The following is a 17,991-nucleotide window of genomic DNA, read 5'->3' as shown; positions in this document are numbered from 1 at the left end:
CGTAAAAAATTGCATTGTTGTTAATAACACATGAACGTAAAGTTAGTCTTAAAAAAAAGCTCCTACTTTAATATATGGGATTTGGTTTGTCAAAAAAAAAAAGCTCTTCAGAGCTACTTTTATTTATTAATCGGCATTAATTCTTCAAAGCTATTTTTATTCATTAATCGACATTAATACAGACAAAATAAGGCATGCTCACTTTACTACATTACTAACATTAGAGACAGAAAAACATTTTCTTTAATAAGAAAGAAAGAACAAACGAGTAATCCAAGAACATATAACTTTCACCTGATTAAACTCATTGCATAAATGTTTTGTAAGTTTCTGAAAACAGTTCATAAAAATCCAAAATCTAAATGACAACAAAAATGTTCTCTGCCCTTACAATTCGAGTTGCAAAACCCACAAACTGTATTAAAATTATTCCCACACTTAACCTCACTTCTTCACTTTTGTTCCAAGGCCTTTGTCTACAATGTTTTGGTAGTATTGTGTATACGGAGCAGTCTTGCTTCTCTTCTCAAGCTGAAGAAACGTTTCTATCGCTTGTTGATCGTTTGGAGAAAAAGCCGCTTCATCTCTCTTCATTTGCACAAACTCAATATTCAACTCCACCTTGAAAAAAAACACAAAACAAGAAACCATTTCTCAGAACAAGAATGATCTCAAAGCCAAGATTGGTTTGGTTTGGTTGCTTTACCTGCTCGATAAAGCGTTTCACCACACGCTTCAACCCTTCCATGGTACTTCTCTCGTTAAAATTCTTCAGCCTCATAATGGAGATAGTAGCAAGCTCCGGAAACGATATGTGGAAGCTCCACTGAGCAAAGTGGTTAGCAAGAAGCTCAATCACAGAGAAGATACACTGTTCTTGGAAGTTTTGGGACTTTAACCAATTCTTAGGCAGCTGCAAAACAAAGAATCTATTAATAAGCTTTATCCATTGATGACAAAAATTGAAAAAAAAAACTACAACGAACCTTTACAGTTGAGACAGCTTCAAACTTCTTTTTTTGCTTTTCACCGTCATTTGTGGTTTTATATTCCAACATATCCAACACCAGTGAAGCTATGGGAATGAATATACCGCTTGCACGAGAGAGATGATTGAGCCATTGAATACATTTAACCCTTAGGAGCAGGTACCGTGGTCCAATAAACAGTGTAGCAACTCCATTTATAACTTGGATTACAGTATAAAGCAGAGACTGGAGATCATTACCCTGAACGTTGGCGGCTATAAAACTCACCCACAGATCAAGACAACTTGTGTAGTGCTCGCTATGTATCTTCTCAACAGCTTCCTGCTTACAAAAAAAAAATTGGAAAGAGGCTAAGAAGACAAACAAGAAAACAGAGGCTTTAGTATAAGACTAAGAAGCACCTTGTTCTTTGTAGCGAGAGCCATCTTCAGTAACTTGGCAAGTTGTGTGATGGAAACAGAGGCTTTAGTATAAGACTTCTGCATATCTTGAGAGCAGAGCTCAACAAGAGAATCTCTGAGGAGAGGCAGACGTTTTTCTGAATTTGCCTTTGGAATATCGCAGTCATGTAGAAAGGCTTTGTACATGTTGACGAAGCAGGCGTCGAAGCACTCCGAGTTGAACACCATACTGATGTCTTTCAAGATTAGAAAAGCTTGGTGGGACAGAGTCTCTTCACCGGTTACCCACAGATCAACAGAAAGCTGCACCAAGTAACACAATCAAAACATGACTTTCCCATATAAAATAAGCTTTTAGAGTTTAAATAAAGAATTGTCAATGATTCTCTCTAGATAGTAGATACTAATGATATATTAAAGCGAAGAAGATGATGAGTCTAGTCCAATATATGTAACTTTGCTAGTAGAAACTGGTGATTATAGAGTTTACCTTGATCAGTTTGTTCAGCAAGTCTGGAAACGCGGCGAAGAAGACAACAGAAACTCTAAGTTGGGCAAGGGCAAAGACTGTAATCTCCAAATCTGCAGCCTGCTTGACAAGATGGATGGTACTTCTAAAGAAAGATTTGATCAGAGGTTTCACACTATCCCATTTTGGGTTGTTGTTATTCAACTTCAGAACCTTCTCCTTGTTAGCAGAGCCTGATAACCCCAGAATGCTTCTGAAAGTGTGATCAGCTTTCTGGAGCACAAAGATCATGACATTGGCGAACGTCTCGCTGTCTTCTATGTCATAGCATGTATCAGGGCTTGTGATTCCTGATGGCTCGTGTCCGTAATGACATGCAGCTCGGTACCAGTTTAGCAAACTGGTTAGTGCTTGAACAGACTGTTCCTCATCAACTAGGTTAGAGAAAGAGCTTAAAGCAGATCCTGAGAGTACTTTATGCTTCGTTGTATCTGAATCAGTTTCATCTACCAGCTGCATCAGATGATCAGTAGCATGTTACAAAGCCTGACATAGTACAATAAACGCAACCATTGTATCAACACTTTAATGTAACTGTTACCTTTTTTTTATTCAATCTAGCAAGCTTCCTCGACTGTTTTTTAAGCTCAGTTCCGCTGATTTTACCTGGAAACTTATCTATTGAGTCAAACAGTAAAAGGAAGGAATCCAAGAGAAGTAATATAGGGTAAAGCCATTACCTTGTGTTCCATTCACAACTGCAGAGTCCTGAACACAAGAACATACTGTGAATACTTGGTACCATTACAGAGAAACTTCAACAAAACGCCAAGTTAAAAAGAGTACCTCAGCTAGATAACCATCACTATCTGAGTCACCACAGTCAAGAACCACCACACCTTCATCTTTGTCGAACACCGCATCTATGACTATATCCTTAGGACTTTCTTCAATACATCTGAAAACGCACATAGGCGATGTAACACAAAGATAAGAGAAAAAAGGATTCTACTTTTTTTTTTACCTCTTCTTAAGTGGCTGCTCTATCATCTTCTCCTCTTCTTCTTCATCTTCTGCATCTCGACGCCCATCTCCTAAACCACAACATAGACTCTAAACAATCAGCTATCATCAAGATCCTAACTTTCTCAACCATAGACAAAGTAAGTTAGTCTCTAAGATGATAAAAAAGAAAAAGGGAAGTTACTTTTAGCGAATTTGCGTTTGAGGAAGGGCTTTTGCTTCCTGTTCTTCTTCTCAACAGACTGAAGATTCTTCTTGGCGAATTTTCTAGCTTTCTTCCCAAGCTTACCCATTTGAGCGAACTATTCAGTAACGAGGTCGTTAAATTCCAAAACTAAGATAAAGTTTCTGACTTTACAATATACAAATTAGGTTTTAGAAGGAAAGGAAGAGACTTTACCGTCTAGAGCCGAAAGAAAACGAGAGGGTGCTTCAGAAAGGTTTGGTCTGACAAGGAGAAGGAGAGAATGTTGAGAGCGGCGCAAAGGTTTAGGGTTTTAGCTGAAATTGGTTCGGTTCGAATCGGTTCTTTGGATCGGTTTAACTTTTTCACAATTTCACTCTGTAAGCCCAATCTTGTAAGTCCAAAAAGCCCATTTGAGGCTTCTTGTTTCATAGTTTGACAATCGCCTAGCTTGTCTCGTCAAATCTTGTTATTACCCAAAATGTGTGTTTGTTGCTACTCCTGACGACTAAAAAACTTCTGACGTATTTACCGATTAGGTATTTGATTTAACCTTTTTATTTAATTAAACCTTCGACTTGGACGGACAGGTTAAAAACCTTTGAAGGTATAATGTTTAATTTGAACCAATGGTTTCTTTCTCAATCATTCTGCATGATTTCATATGTTGCTTCATTCGTAGTTGACAATTAACAGTCTATGTTTTACGCTTAAGTTATTTCATGGACATGGAACTTAATTACTTGTGTTATTTGATGTAAATTTATATTAATTATTTAAACGCACATAACTTCATTTTCAATCACAAACATATCTAATCTGTTCTCAAAACCAATCAGGAAGGTTCTTATGTACGTTTCCAGAAGTCATTATGATATTGATAGCACGCTAGCTATTGATAAATCATGTTTACTGTAAATCGTCAAATGGTTCCTTTAATGGCACATTTTGTAAAACTTAAGTCGACGATGCTATTTTTTACCTAACGTAAACAGAAAACTAGTCTCCATGTATCGATTTATCAGGCGCTATCTACCATGTCCAATCAAACGCCTTTAGATCGCAACGTGTTTTCGTTGCCAGATGATGTACGGGCTCGTACGATATATCGTACATGGCCTGTCCTTCGGATCAGCGTGCCAGACCTGTTTTTAGTATATTTGTTGTTTGCTTTGACATACTTTATTTCTCACATTAATCTAACTTCCATACACTGTGACACCATTTAATACACACGGGCAGGCTAACAATGTCAAGTTGTCTGAGCAGGATATCATGGATCATATATTATTTTAGATCCAAACAAATACAAATAAGATTATGTTATATAAAGTCTAATTAAAAGCTACACAATATCTCTGCAGTAATGTGATTCTATTTTGGGAGTGAAATTTGAAAGTTGGCATCTATATTTATAAAAATTAAGAAATGATTATTCCAACATATATACAACAAAAAGAGAGTAAGATTTTTTTTTTTTTTGGTAATCAAGAGAGTAAGATTTGTTTTGTTGGAACGAAAATAAATGAAAAGACGTGAAATTATCGTGAGAGGAGAGGTAGATAATAAATTCACATGCAAGTGGGTATCATGATAAAGCAGCTCCTTGTTTCCTAAGCGTTCATGTGCATTCTGGAAAAATATACACGTAACCAAGTCCAAAGTATACACTATTCTTCTTTATATGCAGAATGGATCTTAGTTACGTTGTAATTCCTTTTAATCTAAACTAAACGTGAGTTATGAAATACAATAGTCTATCATATCTACCTCAAAAAAAGGAAATCTACATCCACGAGAATCTATAAACTTTGACTAATTAATGAACATTACACGTATACATGTATGTATAATTTTGCTGGCGTGTGACTTGGCAGCTACAACAAGATCTGGTTGGTGCTTAGATATATGCCTTGTCATCACCAAATGTCCTTAATGTTCTTCCACCCTCCCCGCCCCTAACTGTTTTCTCTTTTGTTCTTTATTTTCATCTCATGCTTCACTTACTTATATTTTCCCAACTATTTTTTCTTCTCATTATGAAAGCAACTCAATGAATTGAATATATTTTAATAATCATTTGTGGCATTGATGTATAAACATATACATATATGTCATTCCTAGCAATAATAAACTAAAAATGATAATGATCTTCACTAGACTTGAGATCATATAATGCGTTGTTGACTTTATTTTTTGGTGTTCATATAAAAACTCCAAAGTTCTAGGAAAACTATATATGCATGGATGTGTATATACACACTCGGCGATGATTGAATAAATATTTATATTTCCCACTTTCCAAATTAATGACATTGATGATTTAGTACGCCATAAGCTGTACGTCTATATAACCAAACATCTTGTATGTAAATCGAGTTATTTTACTTTTAATTTTACAAATTATTTTCATGATAAATAGTACTCCCTCCGTTTCATATTAAATCTCGTTGTAGAGAAATTTTTTCGTTACAAAATAAGTGTCGTTTTCGATTTTCAATGCAAAATTTATTAGTTTTATTCAGTAATTTATTTTCCTATTGGTTGAAATATGGTTAGGTATATTGGTAATTGTGTTTTTATATAGGAAATGTACAAAATTAATTGTTTTCTTAATCCGTGTGCACAAACCCAAAACGACACTTAATATGAAACATATGGAGTATATCATAAATACAAAACGGGTTTAAGTTGCGATTCTTCAATACAACAACTTAGTCAAAGGAGCAAACACCATTGAAACTTTCGGAAACTTTATCGAAAACAGATTAGAAGTACAATTGCATTCGTTGTAAAACGTAGTTTGGTTTGAATAAATTTTAACATTTGATTAATAACATATCATATTGGCAATGTTCTAACGTTGAAAACGCAAAAAAACACCATTATCTGATATTTTATCAGTGATTCATAACATTATCTTTTGTGTGTTATAATTTTTTTGATATATATAATGGGCAGTACCGAAGTACTAAAGCTTAAGCAAAAAAAAAACACAGAAATACTGTTAGAAAACAATACATAAAGCGATGTTAATCTACGAAAGTATCCTTTTCTTAATGGTTTATAAAATTTTATTTAACGTTAATATTTTCTCTACTATATCGCTTCACCTATTCCATCGTTCTACTATTACCTTGACATAACAATCATCATCTTTGCTTTCAAACATACCAATTGTTTGCTAGTTTATATCGCATGAGTGACTTGTTAATATATCAGCAGTAGATCTTTCGTGTACTTCGTTGGAAATTTGGCATTTATCTCTTTTAATTTGGAGTTTCTCTCACATTATAATAGTTATAGATCCCTAAATTATGAGGATAATAAAAGACTCCATGATCGCATATTATTGCAATCAAAATAAGATTACAAACATGTCTTTCACCACACGTTGTAATCTACCCTCTAAATATTCATGTCTAGAAAATACTAATATCGGCCAATAATAGCTCTTTCTCTAACTTTGGAGTTTCTCTCCGCCTATATAAATAGCGATCTTCACAAGTGATGTTTCCACCATCATCAAGTCTCTCAGCCTTTTAGTCTACACTCTACAGTCTTCTTCTTCTTCTTCCAGCTCCTCCATAAATCACCCACAAACATCAACAAAAATGGCAGTTAATCCATCCATTCTCATAACCATGTTCCCTCTCTTTCTCTTCTTGAGCCTTACCAACGCTGCGATCCCCGGCGTCTACTCCGGTGGCTCTTGGCAAACCGCTCACGCCACTTTCTACGGTGGCGACGACGCTTCAGGAACCATGGGTCAGTCCATTAATTTCAAACATTCATATAAAAAACCGCACTTCACCATCAATCATTCATTTATACAAACTCTCTAAAAGCAGAAGCAGAGCACTCTGTTTTTCTTATAGATTATTTTGTTTGCCTTTTCTCTCGTGTAGGTGGTGCATGCGGTTACGGGAATTTGTATAGCCAAGGATACGGCACTAACACGGCGGCCCTGAGCACGGCGCTTTTCAACAGTGGCTTAACCTGTGGCGCATGCTTTGAAATCAAATGTGTCAATGATCCTAAATGGTGTCATTCAGGCAGTCCTTCTGTCTTTGTAACCGCAACAAATTTTTGTCCTCCCAATTTAGCTCAGCCTAGCGACAATGGTGGCTGGTGCAATCCACCACGCGCTCACTTCGACCTGGCCATGCCAGTTTTCCTCAAGATCGCCGAGTATCGTGCCGGCATTGTCCCTATTTCATACCGCAGGTAGTACATAAACGTTACATAATCTAGCGTGCTGATCTAACATTTTAAAATTTTCATAATGCTCTATGTTTAAATAAATGTTTGTGTCATTATTTTTCATATAACTTTTCAATGTTTTCCATACAAATAAAATTGTTGCATAAAAATCATGATGCTCTAAGCGACCAGTTACTTTGCTTATACTCCTGCGTCTACACTTACAAGTGTTAGATTGATTTGTAATAGTACTAAAGGTTAACTCTTGATTTTTCAATAGGGTGGCATGTAGGAAGAGTGGAGGGATAAGGTTTACGATCAACGGCCACCGTTACTTCAACTTGGTGCTGATCACGAACGTGGCTGGAGCAGGAGACATCGTGAGGACGAGCGTGAAAGGATCGAAGACTGGTTGGATGGGTTTGACTAGGAACTGGGGACAGAACTGGCAGTCTAATACTGTTCTCGTTGGTCAGTCACTTTCTTTCCGTGTGACAACCAGTGACCGTAGAACCTCTACTTCATGGAACATCGTACCTTCAAACTGGCAGTTTGGACAAACCTTTGTCGGAAAAAACTTCAGTCTAAAGTGAATTTGGAGAAAATTGAAGAAGCTCCTCTACCCAATTCGAGATCTATAACTGTGTATTTTCTGTTATGTATTTTTATATTGTGATCTGAAGTGGCTGTTGGAGAAAAATGTAAACAGCCCGCAGCACTTAAATTACGTTAAGTTTGCTTGTAATGTCGAATTACATTATATACTATATAGAATTAAACTTGTTCTGTTTTCATTTTTCAATCTGAGAATTCCATCTACAATATTGACTTATAAATTGTAATTTTAATATGACAACTTGATCTACAAATTTATAACACAGCCTACTTGTGATATTGATTGGATATGGAATTTTTTGTATTATCATAAACATTCCAGTAGACGAAAGTCGAGATACGAATAAGTTAACATAAAAATTGATGATTTTCATATTTTTGACAAGGTTTACATTTGGAGTGAGGAAGGTGGATCAAATTGCAATCCTTTACTAATCATATTGATTGATACTAATCCCAATTAATCATGTGCTCTTGAAGTTAAGAATTAATCGGAATAAATATGGCCTTATGATCTTATATCTCTGCGTCTCCTGGTCATTAGTGTATGTCAAAACATAATATACATCAGTGCTCTTTTTTCTTTTTTCGCCGATCTGTATTTAAAAAGTAAACTAATGAAAAAGATCATATAACTTAGCTCTTAGTATATCTAAAGAACATTTATTGTAGAGAACAAGTTTTCAGAGTTGAGAACAAACGAGACGAGTCCGAGCAAACTAAAAGAAAACTGAAGAGCAAGCCAAATTTTAACGATCACTTACTCATTCAAACATGAGTTGGCATGTTTTTGAAGCTCTAGAAGAAAGTGCCAACTCCTTTATCATCTCCAATTTCTGAACATCCGATTCAGATGATTTGATTGTTGCAGTCTTTAAGTAAACAGCATGTTTCAAAATGTAGCCCATAATATCTCTCTCTTGTGGTTCTCCTGTGTATTTCGACCAGCTGAGACTTTGTAGACTCGACAACAAACATTCAGGAACAGTACTTGGTTCATTCCAGTCATCCATATCTTGACGAGGATCATGATCCTGAGAATAAACACAAAAATTAGAGTGAAACTAAGTTATGCATCAGACCGTAAAAAAAAGAGAGTTAACAAACAAACTTACATCCATTAAGGAAATGTCTAGTCTCTTTAAATTAGAACAAGCCTTAAGCAGCCGGACAAGTTGATTCGAGAAAAGCACTGTGCATAGACATACCTCCAGATGTTCAAGTTCATTGAAGACAAGACAATTCAGAATAGCCTGCGCAGAGGATAATAAAGTTACTGACAGTTTATTACACAAAATGAGTTGATAAATGAGAGGCACATTGACATCGACCCTAGGTGTAAACGATGTGGAAGTAACGAATCTATCACTCATCTCCTCTTCCACTGTCAGTTTGCACAACGGGTGTGGCTTCTTGCTCCCCTTGCAACTGTTCCGGATTTTAGAAGAATGATAGATTTAATGGCCGACTGGCCCGCACTTAGTAACCTAAAAGCCTTACCACCAACCGGCATAGCATCTGGTAATCTGGTCCCATGGATCATTTGGAACATTTGGAAAGCTAGAAACAGATTTGTATTTGAAGGTGTCTCTGCCTCTCCCGAGGATACTCTATCCTCTGCAATCCGTTTGGCTCGAGAATGGAGCATAAGTGGAAAACCGGAGAAGATTGAAGGCAAGAAACATCGACTGATAGAGGTGCCAGTGTTAAGCGGAACGACGAGGATACAGACAGATGCAGCGTGGTGCTCAGCAAGGAAGATTGCAGGCATTGGTGGAATCATTCATCTCCCTCCTCGCAACAGGGAGATCCAGTTGAAGATGGAGTTTATTGCATCGCCTCTAATGGCCGAAGGACTAGCGCTGCGGGAAGTTATGCTTAGATGCCAAGACCTGGAGCTCCATAACCTCAGATTTGAGTCGGACTCTTCCATACTAGTTAATTGCCTCAATCATGTTGTTTCCATTGCAGAGCTACGTAGTGTCGTTGCAGACATCACTGAACTGTCTCGTAGATTTGCTTCTGTTGCTTTTGTGTGGATTCCTCGTGAGAGGAATGTTGAAGCCGATATGTTGGCAAAAAGAGCTTTAAATGTAGCTGAACCTTTGGTGGTTGGGAATGCTGCTATTGCTCCCAACTAAACTTTCTCTTTCAATTGGTAGTTGTTGTAGGTGCTGTCCACAGCCCTATTTATTTCTAAAGCACCAAATTCAGAGCAATCAAGCTTTAAATTTTTTTTTGAAACCACAGCTCTTGAAATAACCTACAGCTGTACAAGTGCTCTGCACAGCCAAATATCCAAAGCAATTTTTAGTGCTTTCCATAAAATTCTACAGCAATAAATTCTACCGCCACAGCAAAAAGTCTACAGATTATTTTCTACAACAAAAATTTTAAAGCTACAACCCTTACCAATCAGACCCATAAGTGTTCCAAAAAAAAATGAAAAAATGATTTACCTCTGAACATATTGTAAGACGCTTGACAGATGTGACTGAATAAATAAGACTATAGATACCAGGGCAAGAAGAATCTACATATGCCTCGATCAGGTAAGGCATGTTCTCAATCAAACCGTAGTGATCATAATCATTATAGTCCACAAGTTCGAAATACTTTAAAGAAGGAGTGTCTATCACATACTCATATAGTTCATAATTATTGGGTATATAGAATGTCAATCTCTGCAAAGATGGAACAAACAACAGTCAAATTTCTCGTAGTAGTATCACGCTCACGTAAATACACCACTAGATCTTCAAGAATTGGGCAATTTGATAGAAGCCGTTGTAGAGTTTCGCCCTTGGAGTATTTCACCTCGTGAAGTTCCAAAGTTTTGAGAGAGGGAAGAGAGACCATTCGAGGAACATTCAAGAGGATCCCACCATCCAGTTTCAAGACCACGAGCGACTTGCATGTATACAAGTTACTCGGCAATATGTTTGGCTTAGCCGGATAAGGCTCATATAGTACATCCAGTTCACGGAGGCAGTGAGAAAGAGCTACTACAACCCACGTGTTTATACTCTCCGGTTTAAAACGGGAATTACACATTTGAAGACGGAAGCTTTCGATAACCGGAGCTCTATGTAATGGCAGGTTTCTTTCAAGAAAACACTGTAGCTTCTCGCTTTCAGGTTCTGAACAACGTCTATGACCGTACTCGAGTTTAGGCAACCACATCCAGAGATACTCCCACCGTTTCGACAAGATGCTAGTTGATACAGCAACTTTTGTCGGAACCAACAATAATATCTTATGAAGCAAGTCATCAGACAACTCACTGATTCTGTCCATCTTCTTAAAAACCAAACCCAATGTACCGCTGTTACTGTCGGCAGAATCTAGACACCAAGTAGAAGAAAACATGTTTAAGACTAACCACACGAATTAGTAACAAGCAAAACCAAAGACTCAAAGAGAAACGTGACAAAACCTTAGAAACAGAGAAGGAATCGACAAATATAAAGAATAGTGAATCTTCAAGAAAGAAGATGAAGGGATCAAATTATCACACAAGTTATTGGACATCAGAAATATAAAGCTTTGTTCACGCCATTAGTACCTACACTAATCACTGGTGAATTAGGTTAATGAATGGTTTAATCAACACAAATTATCTTCTTCTTTTTTAACACCTATCACCACAAATTATGTAAAACTTTGGTGGGCATGTTACTGGGCCTGATTAAAAGCCGACCTTTTATGTCTCCTCTTCGGTTTACAAATTTGCAATTCAGGGGGTTATTGAAATCAGAATTTGAAAAGAATTTAGTGATTTTAAATGTTGACAGATTTTTAGAAGTTAAGTAGAGTAACAAGTATTGTGTAAATTTCCATCAAATATTTTGTGTTGATTTCTATAGATTTTTATTAATTATTATAGATTTGCACAATATATTTTTTTCAAAAGGTTTCTCCTTCTAAAAAAAAAGAAGAGAAAATTAGGTTCTATATACACAAAAAAACTCAATATTTGCAAACTACCCAAACATTAATTTTGGCACTGTTGATATTTCTTGAATACAAAACTACCCCTGTCCAAACTATCTCTTTCTTTCTCTATCTTGTATATTATGCCCGAACAATCTTCTTCATTCTCTCTTTTTCTTGTATTTTCTTAAAATCACTCAACACAATTTCTTTTCTATTAATCTACAAATGTTTTCTTCTTATTTTTTCTATTTTCAACGATATCAATCAGTTTTAAGTACGTATTTTTCGGTTAACAGAGTATGAATTTAACAAGTATTACCCTCAATCCAGCTAGAGATCTTTATCCAACTTCTCTATCTTTTTACTCAATCTCAACTATGATATGAATGTTCTAAGCGATTCCATTGCACATACATGTGAGATCTTTCCGATTCGCTTGCTAGTAAAAGAACATGGTTGTATTTGATGCGTTGTATACTCAAGAAACAGTGGATTTTCTCGACATTGATGAAACCTGAATCTAACCTTTCAGTTATGAGTTTTTGTAGTCGATATTTATTCAATTAACTGGTAATTGTTTGATTAGATGCTACAAAATCAAGTATTGTGACCAGATGCATTTTTGGTTAGCTGTTACTTAACTGATGGATGTCGTTATTTTTTTCGCAGAATATATATATAATCATTAGCTGATAAATGTTTACTTAGCTATTACAAAACATATTGACAGTTTTTTAAAATTCTTTGTAAAATGTTAATAAGTAGCTTGCGTTGCCTGGTAAATAGTTTGTTAGATGCTACAAAAAAGTTAACAGGTTAACAAGGTGTATAACAGTTTACGTTGAAACTTTGTATTAATATTTTATAAAATATATTATCATTAGCTGATACATGTTTGGTTAACCGTTACAAATTATGTTACCATTTTTATATCGATTGCTAAAAAGCTAAAACTAGCTATCGTTAACTGATATATATTTTTGTTAGAAGGTACAAAATATGTTACCGTGTTAACTTAATCATTATCTATTCAACTATTATAATCCTAGCGGTTAACAACTATTGTAGCATATATAAATAAAAACAAATATCTAACATTGTGGTAAATATGGAAATAACATATTATATTTGATGTTATTGTTTTTTTTATATATATTTATATTAAATAAATTATCAACTAACAATTTCTATAATATATAATGTAACAATTTACCTTTAAACGTACTTTGTTAACATTCTAAATAGTATATTGTGTTTTCCCTCTCCTCTTAACTAGTTGTAGTTTGCTGAAGCAGCCAAATCCTAGAATGGTCACATTTCCTTTGGAAGGTTTGAGTTTCTTTGAGACCATGATTCACTTGCATATTTGGCGCATCCAACATCGACGTTATTGGATATAACGGTGATGAAGATGTAGTGTGGAGGAACAGGTTAATATAGAAATGGTGTGATGATTGTAATTGATTATGAGATTGACTGCAAGCTTTAAAAAAAAATTACTTCAATGAAGATTATGAATAAACTAATCGTGAGAGTAAAGAGTTGCATGAAAAAAAGATAAATGTGATGATGGGAGATGGAGAAAGAGAGAGAGGGAGTTGAAAGGTTTGGGGCAGAGATAAAATAGTCAATTTATGCTTAAAGTGCTACAGAGATTTTTTTTTTACATACCCATAGGGTAGTTCACCAATTTTGACTTCAATTCAGTATATCTAGCAAATTGTCTCTATAAGGAATGTATAGAATTTTTCCAAAAAAAAATCTCAATGTAAACTATTGTTGGGTTTTTCCCTCATTAGCCCAAGACCCAAGAAGCCCAAGAAGAAGAAGAAATATCTAGAGAAAAATGGAGAAGGATGAAGAAGTGTGTAGAAAAGGAAGTGTGTAGAAGATGAAGTGTGTAGAAGATGAAGTGTGTAGAACTAACTTGTAGTCTCCACTTACTAGTATAAATAGGGGTGCTTAGCACCATTTGTAATCATCAAAGAATCAAGAAAACAAAGAGAGAAAACATTTGTAAGAGAGAGTTCTCAAAACAAAATCTTTGTAAACCCTTTCCAAAATTATAAAGAGTCTTCTTCTTAAATCTTTTAGTTGTCTAATCCCATTTTCATCTCATCGATATTGGGTAATTTTCCCAACAAGTGGTATCAGAGCCAGGTTCAAACATAACATCAAGACCCGTGAGATTCAAGATGGAGGCTACCGTTACCGTTGAAGGTGACATGTTCAAACTCACGACGGACAACTACTCTTATTGGAAACCGATGATGGAAGATCACCTTTATTGTAAGGATTTGCATGAACCCATCATCATGAAGGAGAAGCCGGAAGGAAAGGATGACAAAACATGGGAAATACTAAACCGAAAGGCGGTTGCTGTAATCCGTAAGTACATTGACCGATCTCTCTTTGAACATGTTTCTACCTACACAAATGCTTTTGAATTATGGACAAAACTTGAATCCATGATTCAAAAGAAAACACCTCGAAACAAAGCTCTTCTTGTTCGACGGTTGGTAAAGTTGGAGTACAAGGATGGCCAGAGCATGATGGAGCACTTGAACAATTTCAAGGGGATTGTAAATCAGCTTAACAAAGTTGATATGAAGGTTGAAGACGAAATGCAAGCCCTTTTACTCCTCAGTTCACTGCCGAAGAGTTGGGACACACTAGTTGTCACTCTAAGCAATTCAGCACCGGAGGGAAAGCTTACCATGGACACCGTCACTGATAGCCTTCTAAACGAAGAAGTTCGCAGGAAGGAACGAGGTTCGAGTTCATATTCAGAAGCTAACATTGTTGATAGACGAGGTAGAGAAGAGACTCGTGGTCAAAACCGAAGCAGAGGACGAGACCAATCTCGAGGAAGATCCAAGTCACGTCCGATAGTTACTTGCTATTACTGTGGCAAACCGGGTCACATGAAGTCGGAATGTCGGTTTTTCAAGAAAGACAAACAAGCCGGTAATATCAAACCAGACCGGTTCAATCCTACAAAGAAGCATGAAGACAAGACTACCACCATTGTGGAAGACCAGAGCGAAGAATTATATCTCGTTGGAGAATGTAATCTTAGCTCTGATGATAGCTCATGGATCGTTGATTCTGGTGCTTCTTTTCACGTCACCCCTCATGGAAGCTTCTTCACAACCTATCAAAGTGGTGACTTTGGTAATGTTCAAATGGGAAATCAAGGAAGAAGCAAGATCATTGGAAAGGGGGATGTTATTCTTACATCAAACACTGGATGTAAGATAGTTCTCAAGGATGTGAGACATGTTCCCGACATGCGACTCAATCTCATATCAACCGGAAAGCTCGATGATGTCGGCTTGGACAGTCATTTTGGTGGTGGCAAATGGAAGTTAACCAAAGGAAGTTTGATCATGGCTCGAGGAAGAAAAGAAGGCTCATTATACGTGACTCAAGCCAAGCTTTGCAAGGAAGAATTAAATGTCGCAAGTGATGACATCGATATATGGCACCGAAGACTCGGGCATATGAGTGAGAAAGGTTTAAATATACTTTCTCGCAAGAAACTTCTTCCTGATATGAAAGGTATTTCTCTCTCACCATGTCATGATTGCTTAGCCGGAAAACAACATAGGGTCGCTTTCCGAAGATCATCTACGCCTATGAGAAGAAAGCATATTCTTGATCTTGTGCATACTGACGTATGCTCCATGTCCGAGAAATCCAATGGAGGGGCATCATATTTCGTCACCTTTATTGATGACCATTCAAGGAAGGTATGGGTATACCTTTTGAAGTCAAAAGATCAAGTTCTTGATGCTTTCAAGGAGTTTGTAGCCCAAGCAGAGCGAAGTACGGGTCAAAAACTCAAGTGTGTTCGATCTGACAATGGTGGAGAGTACCGAGGTCCCTTTGAAGCGTTTTGCAAAGCTCATGGAATCAGGATGGAGAAGACACCACCAAAGACGCCACAACTGAACGGGCTAGCTGAAAGAATGAATCGAACGATCACAGAAAGAGTTCGGTGCATGCTCTCTCACGCTAAACTACCCAAGCCATTTTGGGGAGAAGCCATAAAGACTGCAGTGGACGTCATAAATCTTACACCATCAGTTCCTTTGGAAGGTGATGTCCCGGAGGAAATCTGGTCGGGTAAGAAGGTCTCTTACAACCATTTGAAGGTGTTCGGTTGCAGAGCGTTTGTTCATATACCTAAGGATGAACGAACCAAGCTAGACTCCAAGACTAAAGAGTGCATCTATCTTGGATCACCAAGAGATGATTTTGGCTATCGGCTTTGGGATCCGGTTAACAGAAAAATTATCCGGAGCAGAGATGTTGTTTTCTTCGAAGATCAAACAATCGAAGACATCAACAAATCAAAGAAACCAAAGCTAAGGGTTGTAAGGAATGAAGATTCTCATAAGCCTCAATATCATGAACAAATGATTGAAGATGAGGGCGAAGGGGATCCTATCATGGATCTGAATGGTGATGAAGGTGAAGAAGAAGTTCAAGTGGAGCCAGAGGAAGAACATGAGCCAAGAAGGTCTGGAAGAGAGACAAGACCATCTGTAAGATATTATCGAGATGAGTATGTTAATCTTACAGATGAGGGGGAGCCTCAAAGCTATGAGGAGGCCATAGGAGACACTCATAGAGATGAGTGGGTTGAAGCTATGCAAGATGAAATGCAATCCTTGCATGATAATCACACTTATGAGCTGATGAAGCTACCAAAAGGAAAGAGAGCCTTGAAGAACAAGTGGGTGTACAGGTTGAAGTATGAAGAGAAAAGCTCAAATCCAAGATACAAAGCTCGATTGGTTGTGAAAGGATTCAACCAAAAGAAAGGCATAGATTTTGAAGAAATATTCTCTCCAGTGGTGAAGATGTCCTCTATCCGAGTGGTTCTTGGTCTAGCAGCAGTTCTAGACTTGGAGATTGAACAACTCGATGTCAAGACGGCCTTTCTACATGGTGAACTCGAGGAGGAGATCTATATGGAGCAACCTGAAGGATTCAAGGTTCCAGGAAAAGAAGACTTAGTGTGCCGATTAAATAAGAGTCTTTACGGTCTCAAGCAAGCCCCAAGACAATGGTATAAGAAGTTTGACTCCTTCATGGTGGATCACAACTTCAAGAAAACCAAGAACGATCATTGCGTTTTTATAAAGAGGTACGAAAGCGGCGACTTTCTCATATTATTACTCTATGTTGACGATATGTTGATTGTGGGCCAAGATCGCAACAAAATAGCCGCATTGAAGAAAGACCTAGGAGAGTCCTTTGCAATGAAAGATCTAGGGCAAGCGAGACAGATTCTTGGAATGAAGATCACTCGGGATAGACCAAAGAAGCTTTTGTGGTTATCCCAAGAACGATATGTTGAAAGGGTGTTGGAGAGATTCAACATGAATAAGGCAAAGCCAGTGAACACTCCACTTGGTGGACATTTCAAGTTAAGTTCGGAGCAAAGTCCAACAAGTGAGAAAGAGAAAGAAGAAATGAAGACTACCCCATATGCATCAGCAGTAGGCAGTCTCATGTATGCTATGGTGTGCACCAGACCGGACATTGCCTATGCAGTAGGAGTTGTGAGTCGCTTTCTAGCGAATCCAGGAATGGAGCATTGGAAAGCAGTTAAGTGGATCCTACGCTATCTACGAGGCACAACGAAGAAGTGTCTATGTTTTGGCAATGAAAAATTGGAGCTGAACGGTTACACCGATGCAGATTGGGCTGGTGATAAAGGTTCAAGGAAATCGACATCAGGCTTTGTTACTACCTTTGCAGGGGGAGCTGTTTCATGGCAGTCGAAGCTACAAAAGTGTGTTGCCTTATCCACCACGGAAGCGGAGTACATCGCAGCAACGGAAGCGTGCAAGGAGATGCTATGGATGAAGAACTTCTTGCTTGAGTTGGGAGTAAAGCAAGACAAGTACAACATGCTATGTGACAACCAAAGTGCTATTCACCTAGCAAAGAATCCAACATTTCACTCTCGCTCGAAGCACATCGACATTCGGCATCATTGGATACGAGAAGTTCTTGAAGAGAAGCTCATACATCTCACAAAGGTACACACCGACGAAAACTGGTCAGACTTTATGACCAAGGTATTACCGCTGAAGAAGTTTGAAGATTGCTGCAAAGGCACTGGGATGGCAACGGTTTCGGGCTAAATCGGGAAGG

General features: G+C 37.3%; 2 protein-coding genes and 1 pseudogene across 3 annotated transcripts; 1 reads left to right on the top strand and 2 right to left on the bottom strand.

Moving 5' to 3' along the window:
• Positions 1–269: 269 nt before the first annotated feature.
• Positions 270–3,401, bottom strand: LOC106390204 (nucleolar complex-associated protein 2). Of its 2 annotated transcripts, none has more exons than XM_013830619.3 (11): positions 3,283–3,401; positions 3,067–3,184; positions 2,884–2,953; positions 2,706–2,817; positions 2,600–2,627; positions 2,461–2,525; positions 1,881–2,372; positions 1,391–1,693; positions 987–1,310; positions 707–913; positions 270–621 (listed from the first exon to the last, which is right to left on the bottom strand). In XM_013830619.3, the coding sequence occupies exons 2-11, from the start codon at positions 3,173–3,175 to the stop codon at positions 445–447; spliced, it is 1,887 nt and encodes a 628-aa protein (XP_013686073.1). In that variant the 5' UTR covers positions 3,176–3,184; positions 3,283–3,401; the 3' UTR covers positions 270–444. The 2 variants fall into 2 exon arrangements, with proteins under 2 accessions (XP_013686073.1, XP_048620624.1); XM_048764667.1 differs by having other exon boundaries at positions 3,067–3,191; positions 3,283–3,398.
• A 2,914-nt stretch (positions 3,402–6,315) lies between these two features.
• Positions 6,316–8,050, top strand: LOC106390531 (expansin-A16). The gene is made up of 3 exons (XM_013831022.3): positions 6,316–6,834; positions 6,975–7,293; positions 7,550–8,050. Exons 1-3 carry the CDS (start codon positions 6,681–6,683, stop codon positions 7,860–7,862), a joined length of 786 nt encoding a protein of 261 aa, XP_013686476.1. The 5' UTR covers positions 6,316–6,680; the 3' UTR covers positions 7,863–8,050.
• On the bottom strand, positions 7,923–11,207 carry LOC106390530 (annotated as a pseudogene).
• Positions 11,208–17,991: the final 6,784 nt, after the last annotated feature.

The sequence above is a fragment of the Brassica napus genome, chromosome C8, assembly GCF_020379485.1.
Source record: "Brassica napus cultivar Da-Ae chromosome C8, Da-Ae, whole genome shotgun sequence".
In the NCBI taxonomy this organism is placed as follows: domain Eukaryota; kingdom Viridiplantae; phylum Streptophyta; class Magnoliopsida; order Brassicales; family Brassicaceae; genus Brassica; species Brassica napus.
The sequence above is the reverse complement of the archived record's forward strand: the minus strand, read 5'-3'. Positions and strand labels throughout refer to the sequence as shown.